The sequence below is a fragment of the Spea bombifrons genome, chromosome 3 (genome assembly GCF_027358695.1).
Source record: "Spea bombifrons isolate aSpeBom1 chromosome 3, aSpeBom1.2.pri, whole genome shotgun sequence".
In the NCBI taxonomy this organism is placed as follows: Eukaryota; Metazoa; Chordata; class Amphibia; order Anura; family Pelobatidae; genus Spea; species Spea bombifrons.
The window spans coordinates 113,341,113-113,354,054 of record NC_071089.1 but is presented as its reverse complement, the minus strand read 5'-3'; the positions used below and the strand labels follow the sequence as shown (position 1 = coordinate 113,354,054).

Genomic DNA, 12,942 nt, shown 5'->3' with positions numbered 1-12,942 from the left:
ATAATGTATCTGAAGCCTGTGCTTAGATCTATCACTGCATTTTAAGAAGGTCATGATCTGAAACTGTTGGGTCGGAGGCTTAGATGTGATGTAAGGAACTTCTCAGTTTACACTGAGAGGGTGGCAGATAAATGGGACAGCCTCCCAGCAGAAGAAGGTGAAGCTAATACAATGAGGGAATCTAAATAGTAATGGGCTAGATAAATGATTAAATTGAACCTAAGTAGGGACCAAGGGCTGATTAAGGTTTGAGTTTAGGTTAGGCTTAGGCTTGGTTTCCATTGGGTTTTTTTTTTGCTAAAAACGCCTATAAAAACGCCAATAGCGCCACCTGGCGTTTTTTTGTGAAAAACGGCTGCAGCCAGATGTTAGCTGTAATTCAATAGGAAATCGCAAAATGCCATACCCACTTGGCGTTTTTCTGTTTGCCGTTTTTTCAGTCCTCTTTGGCGTTTTTCTGCTTTTTTGGGCTCTGTGGCTTGGTTTCCATTGAGGTTTTTTTTGCTAAAAACGCCTATAAAAACGCCAATAGCGCCACCTGGCGTTTTTTTGTGAAAAACGCATGCAGCCAGATGTTAGCTGTAATTCAATAGGAAATCGCAAAATGCCATTTCCACTTGGCGTTTTTCTGTCTGGCGTTTTTTCAGTCCTCTTTGGCGTTTTTCTGCTTTTTTGGGCTCTGTGGCAGTTTTTCAAAATCGCAGCATGTTGACACTCTGGCGTTTTTTTCAAGAAATCTTGGCTTTTTTTCTCCAATAGAAGTCTATGGGAGAGAAAAAACGCCATGAAAAAGCCATGTGGGTTTATTGCCTTGGCGTTTTTTATGGCGTTTTTTCCACAGTTACAATGCAGAGGATGGACCCAGTATGGCTAGGTTTCCACTTGGGTTTTTGTCCGGCGTTTTTTTCTTGATGAAAAACGCCAGGAAAACTGCCAAGAAAACTGCCGCTGCATTTACCTGCGTTTGGCTAGATTTCCACTTGGTTTTTTTTTGCTAAAAACGCCTATAAAAACGCCAATAGCGCCACCTGGCGTTTTTTTGTGAAAAACGCATGCAGCCAGATGTTAGCTGTAATTCAATAGGAAATCGCAAAATGCCATTTCCACTTGGCGTTTTTCTGTCTGGCGTTTTTTCAGTCCTCTTTGGCGTTTTTCTGCTTTTTTGGGCTCTGTGGCAGTTTTTCAAAACTGCAGCATGTTGACACTCTGGCGTTTTTTGCAAGAAATCTTGGCTTTTTTTCTCCAATAGAAGTCTATGGGAGAGAAAAAACGCCATGAAAAAGCCATGTGGGTTTATTGCCTTGGCGTTTTTTATGGCGTTTTTTCCACAGTTACAATGCAGAGGATGGACCCAGTATCTGTGTGTCCTACGAGAAATAGGCTGAAAACAAACAGTTTCACACAAATCAAAGTCCTGGACTGGTTCATATTGAATTTTACACCATTTGGAACAAACATGCCATTACAAACAAACATACGCGACCGGATCCTGCGTGCCAAAAGCAACAGCAAACAATTTGCACCATCATTTGGGGCCAATCTTCCCAGAGGAGCAGACATTCGAAATAAAGCATGCCTTACAAACCACAGAAAAGAGACAAAAGGGTCTACCAAGTAAATGACATCAGGAGAGGGCAGATACTTGCCATTTATCCTAATCCCTTTTAGCTGGGTGAAACTTCTAACTTGTAAAGGCTGGAAAAACTGCCTAAGGTCAAAAAAAGCAATTTCCACAGAAAGGCTAAAACGCCAGAAAAAACTGCAGAAAAAACGCCAAAACGCAGCTAAATGCAGTGGCAGTTTTCTTGGCAGTTTTCCTGGCGTTTTTCATCAAGAAAAAAACGCCGGACAAAAACCCAAGTGGAAACCTAGCCTTTTGGCGTTTTTTTCTGCAGTTTTTTCTGGCGTTTTAGCCTTTCTGTGGAAATTGCTTTTTTTGACCTTAGGCAGTTTTTCCAGCCTTTACAAGTTAGAAGTTTCACCCAGCTAAAAGGGATTAGGATAAATGGCAAGTATCTGCCCCCTCCTGATGTCATTTACTTGGTAGACCCTTTTGTCTCTTTTCTGTGGTTTGTAAGGCATGCTTTATTTCGAATGTCTGCTCCTCTGGGAAGATTGGCCCCAAATGATGGTGCAAATTGTTTGCTGTTGCTTTTGGCACGCAGGATCCGGTCGCGTATGTTTGTTTGTAATGGCATGTTTGTTCCAAATGGTGTAAAATTCAATATGAACCAGTCCAGCACTTTGTTTTGTGTGAAACTGTTTGTTTTCAGCCTATTTCTCGTAGGACACACAGATACTGGGTCCATCCTCTGCATTGTAACTGTGGAAAAAACGCCATAAAAAACGCCAAGACAATAAACCCACATGGCTTTTTCATGGCGTTTTTTCTCTCCCATAGACTTCTATTGGAGAAAAAAAGCCAAGATTTCTTGCAAAAAACGCCAGAGTGTCAACATGCTGCAGTTTTGAAAAACTGCCACAGAGCCCAAAAAAGCAGAAAAACGCCAAAGAGGACTGAAAAAACGCCAAACAGAAAAACGCCAAGTGGAAATGGCATTTTGCGATTTCCTATTGAATTACAGCTAACATCTGGCTGCATGCGTTTTTCACAAAAAAACGCCAGGTGGCGCTATTGGCGTTTTTATAGGCGTTTTCAGCAAAAAAAACCCCAATGGAAACCAAGCCTATCTGTGTGTCCTAGGAGAAATAGGCTGAAAACAAACAGTTTCACACAAAACAAAGTCCTGGACTGGTTCATATTGAATTTTACACCATTTGGAACAAACATGCCATTACAAACAAACATACGCGACCGGATCCTGCGTGCCAAAAGCAACAGCAAACAATTTGCACCATCATTTGGGGCCAATCTTCCCAGAGGAGCAGACATTCGAAATAAAGCATGCCTTACAAACCACAGAAAAGAGACAAAAGGGTCTACCAAGTAAATGACATCAGGAGAGGGCAGATACTTGCCATTTATCCTAATCCCTTTAAGCTGGGTGAAACTTCTAACTTGTAAAGGCTGGAAAAACTGCCTAAGGTCAAAAAAAGTGGAAACCTAGCCTTATGGTTGTTGTTGACAATTGAGGTGTGTTTTTTTTTTTGTTTTTTTTTTATACAAAAAAAGCAGCGCACCAAGTAGACCGGGCCAACTCAGGGAGAATGATCTTCCAAAAGCTTCCCTTTAATTTTTAAATTAAATTGGATGTCCCCTCCTTCGGAAAGAATGGAAACAAAGCTTCCCTGATAATCTGAGACTAAGGCTAGGTTTCCACTTGGGTTTTTGTCCGGCGTTTTTTTCTTGATGAAAAACGCCAGGAAAACTGCCAAGAAAACTGCCACTGCATTTACCTGCGTTTTGGCGTTTTTTCTGCAGTTTTTTCTGGCGTTTTAGCCTTTCTGTGGAAATTGCTTTTTTTGACCTTAGGCAGTTTTTCCAGCCTTTACAAGTTAGAAGTTTCACCCAGCTAAAAGGGATTAGGATAAATGGCAAGTATCTGCCCTCTCCTGATGTCATTTACTTGGTAGACCCTTTTGTCTCTTTTCTGTGGTTTGTAAGGCATGCTGTATTCCGAATGTCTGCTCCTCTGGGAAGATTGGCCCCAAATGATAGTGCAAATTGTTTGCTGTTGCTTTTGGCACGCAGGATCCGGTCGCGTATGTTTGTTTGTAATGGCATGTTTGTTCCAAATGGTGTAAAATTCAATATGAACCAGTCCAGGACTTTGTTTTGTGTGAAACTGTTTGTTTTCAGCCTATTTCTCGTAGGACACACAGATACTGGGTCCATCCTCTGCATTGTAACTGTGGAAAAAACGCCATAAAAAACGCCAAGGCAATAAACCCACATGGCTTTTTCATGGCGTTTTTTCTCTCCCATAGACTTCTATTGGAGAAAAAAAGCCAAGATTTCTTGCAAAAAACGCCAGAGTGTCAACATGCTGCAGTTTTGAAAAACTGCCACAGAGCCCAAAAAAGCAGAAAAACGCCAAAGAGGACTGAAAAAACGGCAAACAGAAAAACCCCAAGTGGAAATGGCATTTTGCGATTTCCTATTGAATTACAGCTAACATCTGGCTGCAGCCGTTTTTCACAAAAAAACGCCAGGTGGCGCTATTGGCGTTTTTATAGGCGTTTTTAGCAAAAAAAAACCCAATGGAAACCAAGCCTAAGGCTGTGTTTTATGTCATCTTGACAGGGCCAGAGTAGCCCTCCATCTAGTAGCCGCTGTCTGCTTTAGAAGCCCTAAATAGGTTTGTGTGGTTAAATAGGATTACGTGACATTACCTGAAAAATAGCTCTGCCCTAAACCTCTTTTTCTTTAGCACCATAGCCTGTTCAATCAACGCATCGGCAACGGTAAGTAAACAAACTGGTTGCCTGTAACTGGGAACTGATATCCATAGGCAAATTGCGTGCTGGTGTTCAGGGTGGACTGGTATGGCCATAGGGGTATTACGCATAGCTGGGAATTTGTGGGCTCAGGCGGGACATGGCCAGGACTGCCAATACACCCACTTTAAAGGGGGATGTGAGGACCCCACTCCTGTGACCCAGAGGATTTGGAGGTTGAATAGCAGCGCTTCTTCCTGGAATTCTCCGGGCCAAGCCTGAAGAGTTCCCAGCTATGTTAATGTGTGAAGCATCAGGTCTTAAAGGGACGCTTAAGTGATAGTGTGTGTGTGTGTATATATATACACGTTTGTGTTGGGGTTTGTTTTTTTTTATTCTTTATATGCATTTGCCCCTTCATCCTGTCCCTCAGGTAACTTTATTTGTATTACTTTGGAACCATTTATCAGACCTAACCTCTGGCCTAACTTGAGCTGCCACAGCCATCGTATGCACTTTGATTTAGATTGTTCTAGCACTGAATGCAGATGCCTGATCCAGGGCTGCCATTAGAAATGTCCGTGCCCCTTACAGAACAAATGATCTGGGGCCTCCCCTCACCAGGAACTTCTCCAACTTTTTGGTGGCAAAGATTGTGCCCAAATGGCTTGTCTCCACCAACGTCGGTGAGGGTTAGGGTATTGTAAGCATTATTAGGAAGCCTTGTGGTTGTAAAGAGTGTTGATTTCATATTTGATATTTATAATAAATGGTCATCCCCAGACATAACGGTCTCAGAATATGGCGGCCCTGACTCAATCATGCAACATGGAGCATTTAATCAATAGGTTGTAGAATAGCCCCCCCTCTATCTTTCTCCTTAAGTAACAGGTTTTCCTCCTCCAGAAACCAAAAGCTACACGGAGTCCATGTTCACAATGCTTCAAAAGGAAAACAAAGGTAAGATTGCCCCATAACAAATCTTCTCGCAAACATCAACTTACAGACTTGCCTTTTAAACAGTCTGTGGGGGAGTGTAATTTTTTTTTTACCCCCCCCCAGGTATGCTACGGCTCCTAACTGAAGTGGACATCGCTGTTCGTGGCTTTCGTAGTATCATGAAATGTGACAGGTGTCTATGGGGAAAAGCACAGGATGGATTGGTTTATGTGCCATATGCAATCTCCTCCTTATACTGTAAGCTGGTATATAAGATCGAGTTCGATGAGATCGTTTATATCAATGTTCTATTAGAGAGTCGTTAAGATGCTTTCTGTCCACAGCCGATTTAGAGAAATCTTTTTGCCTTTACCATCGAAGAGTTTGCGATCATGACATGTGTGAGGTTCATCAACCGAACTACAGAGACTGATTACCTTAGTATAGAATCTCTCTCTGGGTAAGTTGCAGAACACAAGCTGATGGTTCAATATGTAACGTGGTCTTGGTATGGCTCTACGAAAGCTGGGCCAGTCCTGATGTGGAGGGTCGAATGGCTTGGTATCTAAAAAACGGTGCAATAAGTGTTGCTTTGGGTTGTGATAACTGCAGTGCTGTTTAGGTGCTGGTCGTTTATTGCAAAAAATGGTGGCAAACAGACCGTGAGCTTGGCCAAGCAAGGCTGTCTGTCCAATGGAATTGTCCAACACGAAATGATGCATGCATTGGGTTTCTACCATGAACACGCTCGGAGCGACCGAGAGGATTATATTGATATCATGTGGCAGTACATTGATAAAGGTAAGGGTAGGGTGCTTGGTGACTGTACCTTTTGAAAGACATGAAATGTATCAAATACAGTGCAGACTGGATGTTGTAGCCGGAGACACATTGGGGGAGATATAGGATATCACATGTACATTGTAATGGGGGGGGGGTTATTTATGTGAAGATTCCTTTCAAGATCTGCAGGATTATTCCCCCCCCCATCTAAAGTTGCTCTCGGGCAAAGATTGGTACGAAGAAGGGAAATTAAATTGATAGGCTAATGCTGACCCTGCCACAAGCTGCCATCAGCAGCACCTTCAGAATCTCTCACTATTACTATTGTAGCCAAATGCCATGTTGTGTTATGTCTGTACCACAACATGACCAGGGGTGATCTTCAAATCAAAAGAATGTGGAAGGTCTCTCATACACACTGAGGAATTTCAACTCTTGCCGTGTTGACGATGGAATCTGGCATTTAAGATATATACATACATTTTAGAATTAAAATTGGTACTGAACACTCCGGGATGTCTCTTGACAGAGAATCAGCCCAACTTTGCTGCTAATCCTGGGAACAATTTGGACCTTCCTTATGACTATGGCTCGGTTATGCATTATGATAAGTAAGTACTTATTGATAATGTTTGAACATCCCTGTTGACAATAAATGCGCATGTTCTTTAAATGTAGCCTATGCCGCAGGTATACATTCACAAACACACCGGGAAAAGCTACGATCGTCCCAAAGCCTGACCCAAAGGTGCCTATTGGACAGAAGCTTGGAATGGGTTCCTTGGATGTGGTTAAGATCAACAAGGCTTATAACTGCAGTAAGTGTGTGAATATTACTTGGCTATACTAGAGACTTGTGCGGTGATTTATCTTTAGCCATTGCTGCCCCTGACATGATCAAAAGCTGTGCCATAACCAACACTCCAGGTGCCTGAACCAAGACTACTTTTCAGGAGGGTTGGATGAGGGGCAGGTGGCGATAGTCTTCCTTGCTTATGTGGTGGGGTTTTGAGCTGAAGCTTCTCCTTGAGTTGAGGGACTTGCATAATGGATCGGACAACCCATAATAAAAAATCAATGGTCTGAATGCTTGTTACTATGGGTGATAATGCAATATATATATAATTTCATATATTGTCTCTTCTAAGAGGGGTGGTATACTTTGGCTAGGTTTGCATTCCTTATGGTGAGGGCCATACATTCTAGATCTTTGTGTGGCTTGAGTATCTTAAGCCAACCTAGTTCTGGGTTGCATTATGAATAGGTGGCTATGAAGGGCAGGCACATATATCCCAAAAGTGTGTCTGTCTCTAAAATCCTTTTTTCGCAGACCTTTGTCGGAAGAAACTCACAAATCATTCAGGAACGTTTTCTGCAGACAGTAATAACCTAGTAAAAGGTGATAACAGCTGTCTATGGCTGATTGAAATTCCGGATTACAAGGCAAGTGGAGGGGGGGGGGCAGAAGTTGGAGCAGGGTAATAGGATAGTTTGTGTGGTTTTTGAGTCCCCTTCCCCACTGCAGGTCCTAGTGGAATTATTGAGGTGCATATCATATTTGCTCAATTATAAGATGACCCCCCCCTAAATTATCACATGGGGGGGAGCCTGAATTTAAGACTGCCCTATAAGAAAAGTTTTACTAGTAAATATTCACATGTAAACTTTTTATTAAATATGGGGGGGCTGAGAAAATGCATTTTTGTTTTTATTTTCCTTTTCACTTGCCAACCTGCCCCCAGTTATGCACATCTGCCCCCCCCCGAAATGCCTTATACCCCCCTGGAGCTTCTATGAATGAGCACCAGAAGGTCATGTAATGTCATAGAAGCCCCAGCAGAAGTGTGTGTGGGGGGTTGCAGATGCTAACCGGAGAGGAGGCTCTGGGTCCCCTGCAGCTCTGCAGGGGATCTGGCTCTTGGTCTTGTAGTCTGACCTCAATTTGAGATCTGATTAGAAGACAACCATCGTCTTATATTCAAGGTAATTTTTTCAGAGCGTTTGTTCTGGAAAAAAACTGTCAAATATGGTATATATTGCAGGGTTTGATACCCCTACTAGAGCTCAACAAGGTATCTCCTACAGATCTACTGGAGCTAGGGGTGCACATGGACTGCTTGTCCTTCTTCTAAACCTCTCAGACTCTAGTTCTAGAATACAGCCTCTTCATTTTGAAATGTATATTTCACTCTGGTTTGTTAATGATCTACTGATCTACATAGTCCTGTGATCTATATAAACTCCATCTTACTCTTACTTACTTCTGCTTCTAGATCTATCTAGAGATAGAGCTATCTGTGGCTTCTGGATGCCACAAAATTGCTCGTGCTTTTGATGGAGGGAATAAACAGGAACCTGACCTCCTGGCAAATAGCTGTGGAGGAGAACCCATCCCACCTCTCATATCTTCTGGCAACCTAATGCTGCTGGAGCTTGTGAGCCTTCGACCCCCTGTTGAAGGCTTATCTTTTTCTGCTTCCTACCATACAGGTAAGCCTCTTCAGGACTGGCGCACAAAAGCATAATCCTTGGGTTCCTTCCATTACTGATTTGTGGCTTTTCTAATTTGGGTCTGGAGCTAAAGTACTATGTTGTACAAAAATATACAAGGAAAAAATGATCAACTCCAGTATTGGAGATCTCTGGAATAACATGAGGGACACTCCCTTGCAGGAGACTGGGCCAAAAGCCACCGTGCGTGCAAAGATTTGTTGGCAGCCACCTGCCTCTTGCGCATGCACATAATGTTCTTCTATTGATTTATAAATTCATGGATTGGCCATTTGGTAACCAAGACTGGTATGAATCGGATGCCATAGCACCCAGGCCCCTACTAGGGTAGATGAACAGGGCTCCACTGCACCAAGGTGCCCCCTTAACTCCCCACATGGATGTTCACCATTTTGTTTTTCTCAAACTAAATATGTATTATGGTGGGGGAAGGGTCTTCCAGTTTGCAGGATCTGCATGATTATTCCTGTCCCAATAGGCCTCATTCCCCTTAAAAGGGCTACCTGAACCAAATTGGGAACTTGAGTCAGGTGGAGGGAGAACTTCAGGACCGAAAACTGCTGATTTCTTTTTTCCCTATCTCAGTTGCATACGGTGGCTCTTACACGACAGATGGAGACCTATTTTCTCCAAAGTTCCCCAACTGATATCCTAACAATGTAGACGCTGACTGGAGCATCATAGCACCAAAAAGATATCGGGTAAGATGGATATAATAAAGAATGTCAGGCCTGGTAGACTTGGTTTATTGTATATATGTATGTAGTAGATACATGGACTGGTTACCCATTCAGTCAGATGGTGTAAGGGTGGAATGGCGAGAGTTTAATTGAGATGTGGTATGAACCGTACATGAGGTTTACTCCAGTCAGTTGGCATCTTTGTGTTATGGGAGTCCTTTTGCCTGAATCATTCTCAGGTGACAAATTTGACACCTCTCCTAGCCAGCACCATTTTGACCCTGCAAAGAACTCTCCAAAAACAAAGGAACTACAAACTCAGCCCCTTTTCTATTAAAAGATTAAATATAGATATGGGGGTCCTAGCATGTATAAGAGGTGCCCCCATTTTTCCTGTAGAATGACGCCAGACAAGGTTGGGCTATCGCCAATTGTTTAAGAGCTAAACAAGTCTGCTGTGCTAGATCACGGACTGACCGTGTAAGATCTTCACGGAAAGAGGAAATTCTGGCGAGTCTGAATCTGGAAATATAACCTTTTTATAGAAAATCCATACTCCACAATATCAAGCTTTTCTTGATGTTGGGCTGTCCTGAAATCTGACCTGCAGTCAACGGGTGTAAATTATCCGGTACTTGGCCCCCAAAATAAGCACGCCTTCATTTCCAAGATCTAATTTTGCAATAAGTCTCCATTTTTCTGGCCGGAAGCTCCCCCGGGAATAGAATCGAGTACTTCTGTAAGTAGGATTTCTATTACTTTTCCTCCCTTTTTTATCTGTTTGGTGTGATTACATTAATATCTGTTTTTATATGTACTGTTTAGTTTTTTTTTTCTTAATAAATTCATTTATTAAGTTCCTGCCTTTGTCTGGTATTCCATGTTTTTTCCTCGAAGAGACTTATTTAATGGTCCGTAGTTTGCATAGATGCTTGGCTAATCGTAAGTTGAGCGTTATAACCAGGTTTGGTTTGGTGGCAGCATTAGACCTATATTAGTGGGACGTTTAATCGTTATTTTTCGGTCTAGTGAAGACAGATGGTGATTTAGACCACATCAGCAGTCGTGTGCCTGCTTGGAATAGTGCGCTTGCAAAGTTCAAACTGCCCTTGCCTTGTTGTAGGATATTTTGAAGGCTGAGGCTAGAATACTTTCCAAGACGTCAGTTGGTTGAATATATTTAACTACAATTTTCACCATCCCAGTTGACTTGTCTGATTCAGCAGGGCTGCAACTATTTTCATCTATTAGTTGGCCACATTTTTCGATTCATTGGAGAGAGAAAAAACGATATGCAGATATTTAGTTTCTTTAAAAAAAAAAAATCAGAACAAAAAACGTAAAATTTACAATAACGTATCATTAACAAATTTATCTCTATCACAATGGCATTTCCCTAATGCCCTTATTTTACTGACATTATAATGACTACATTTTAAAGGTACAAGAATGCATTCCTTTTATTTGCCAACCTGTCCCCCCAGTTCTGCACACCTGACCCCAGGCTTGCCACTCTGCTCCCCTGATATGCCTTATACTTCCTATATGCCACTCTGCCCCCTGATATTCTTTATACCTCCCTATAAGCCACTCTGCCACCTTGATATGCCTTACATCCCCCTGATACGCCTTATGCCTCCTCTCCCATACTCCCTAGTGTCTAGTGGAGGGAATCCGCTGCTGGCCAGCACTCGCTAAAGCATTTATGACTGGGCACCAGGAAGTCATGTAACACCGGTGCTCCATCATAGAAGCCCCCCAGCAGAAGTGGAGGGCAGTAGCTGAGATTGTCTGCGCCGAAGTGGAGGATGTCTGCGTGCATCGCACAGACTGCCGCCGGCTGCCAGAGAGGATGATCCATGTCCCCTGCAGCACTGCGGGGGATCTTGGTCTTGTAATCTGACCTCAAATAGGTCAGATAGTAACACTAAGGGTATTTCAGAGCATTTGCTCTGGAAAACCCTCATTTTATAGTCTATAAAATCAATTCAATTAATCTATAATGAAATTCATTGGCAACTATTCATGATCTATTATAGATTCTTATCGATTAGTTGTTTCAGCCCTAAATTCAAGAACTGCTTAACTCTAAGACTAAGCCATTCAACCCTTGGCCTCATAAGGTATAAGACCTCTCCGCCACAAGCGCGACCCTCCAGCGGTCTGTGTTGTGCCTACTTGTGTGGTGGTCAATATCCCGCCACTTAACAGTGGTGAAGCCCTTCCTGAGAAGGTAACAAAATATTGGAAGAGCCTTGTACAAAATGGGAGAACTCTGGGAGAACCAGTCCTTATGCAAAGCTGGAGTACTGGTGTTTTTTTTTTTTTTTGTTTTTTTTTTTTTTGATGAAGCCAGTGATATCAGTGGGTGACTGTTGGCATTGGGGTGACTGTCTATTTGGATCCTCATTCCTTTATTTTTAATATTTTAATAGATATCCCTCAATTTCCCCATCTTTGACATGGAGAGATCGACAAGCTGTTCACATGATTATGTTAACGTTACGGATGGTTCAACCACGGATGGAGCTCTTCTGGGCACATATTGTGGCACGGTCTCTAAGACTGTCACGGTGGAGTCTTTAACGAATGTGCTGATACTTCACTTCCACAGCGGTGAGCAGGTGAATAACATCGGTTTCAAGGCATCGTGGCGTTTTGGTAAGTGACTATTCTATCCAGCATGTGAAGTGGTCTTTAACCCCTTAAGGACAATGGGCGGTCCCTGAACCCATTGAAAATAATGCATTTTGAGCCCATACATGTACGGGCTTCGTCATTAAGGGGTTAAACATTTAAGTTTGCCATAGTATGTTTTGTTGGCCTCTTAATCTAGCACTCTTAGTCCTTATTCCACAGGGTGAAAGACCTCCGTCTAAAATATTACAAGGATGCCGTAACCATGCTGTCAAATTATCTGGCTCTTATCCTTTTATCTTTACTCTTCTTGTATAAAACATTTAAGCTTTTAACGTGGAAGATTGGAGTGAGAATATTGAAAAGGTTCCTGTCCATACTATTTAACCAGAATTTACACCAAATCAGACAAGGCTTTAATTGGGAAAACCAAACGCATACCAACACTGCGCTACCAGGGGCTGCATTTTTTTTTTTAACCTGTTGCTGTAATATGTGGAGTAGGACTTGTACTTCTCAAGCAATATTCATTACTGTTGGCTTATAAAATAATTATAGGATGTAGATAATTCCACAAGGTGAATGAAATTCTGTCCAGTTATTAAATTGTTTCTAATGGTAACCAAATGCTCTTGGTTACTTAATCTTTCAATGACCAAATGTTTTCTTGACCACGGCTACTTCAAGGGTACAGTGACTCTAAATGGTACCGCAAGTTCAAATTGTCAATTGTTTCTGCTCTCAATAACTCTGGGCAGCCATCAGTGAAAGGCATGCTGTGCACTAGCAGAGCTCCATCTGGCCAAGGTGAGGTAAGATGGTCCATCCAGCAACCTTGGACCACTTGTCATTTAACATTGATATGAGACCAGTAACAGGAGGACACCACGGTCCTGCTGCATGTGGGGATCTGCCAAAAAGTAATCCCTGGATCATGAGACGGAAGCACCTCTGACAGTGATAAGCTGACCAAGCCGTTGTCACTTGGACTGCGGCGGTGACATGCACATTCATGTATAGCGAGCGCTGCTGTGTAATATGCATTTATAAAAAA

General features: G+C 42.4%; 1 protein-coding gene across 1 annotated transcript in view; it reads left to right on the top strand.

The window, feature by feature from the left end:
• LOC128484140 (astacin-like metalloendopeptidase) overlaps positions 1–12,115 on the top strand; it is a 23,036-nt gene extending 10,921 nt beyond the window's left edge. Inside the window, exons 6-11 of the mRNA XM_053460458.1 lie at positions 6,751–6,878; positions 7,391–7,503; positions 8,334–8,550; positions 11,375–11,484; positions 11,687–11,912; positions 12,111–12,115. Coding sequence (XP_053316433.1) covers positions 6,751–6,878; positions 7,391–7,503; positions 8,334–8,550; positions 11,375–11,484; positions 11,687–11,912; positions 12,111–12,115 — 799 coding nt within the window. The remainder of the gene's footprint in view (positions 1–6,750; positions 6,879–7,390; positions 7,504–8,333; positions 8,551–11,374; positions 11,485–11,686; positions 11,913–12,110) is intronic.
• The last annotated feature ends 827 nt before the right edge of the window (positions 12,116–12,942 follow it).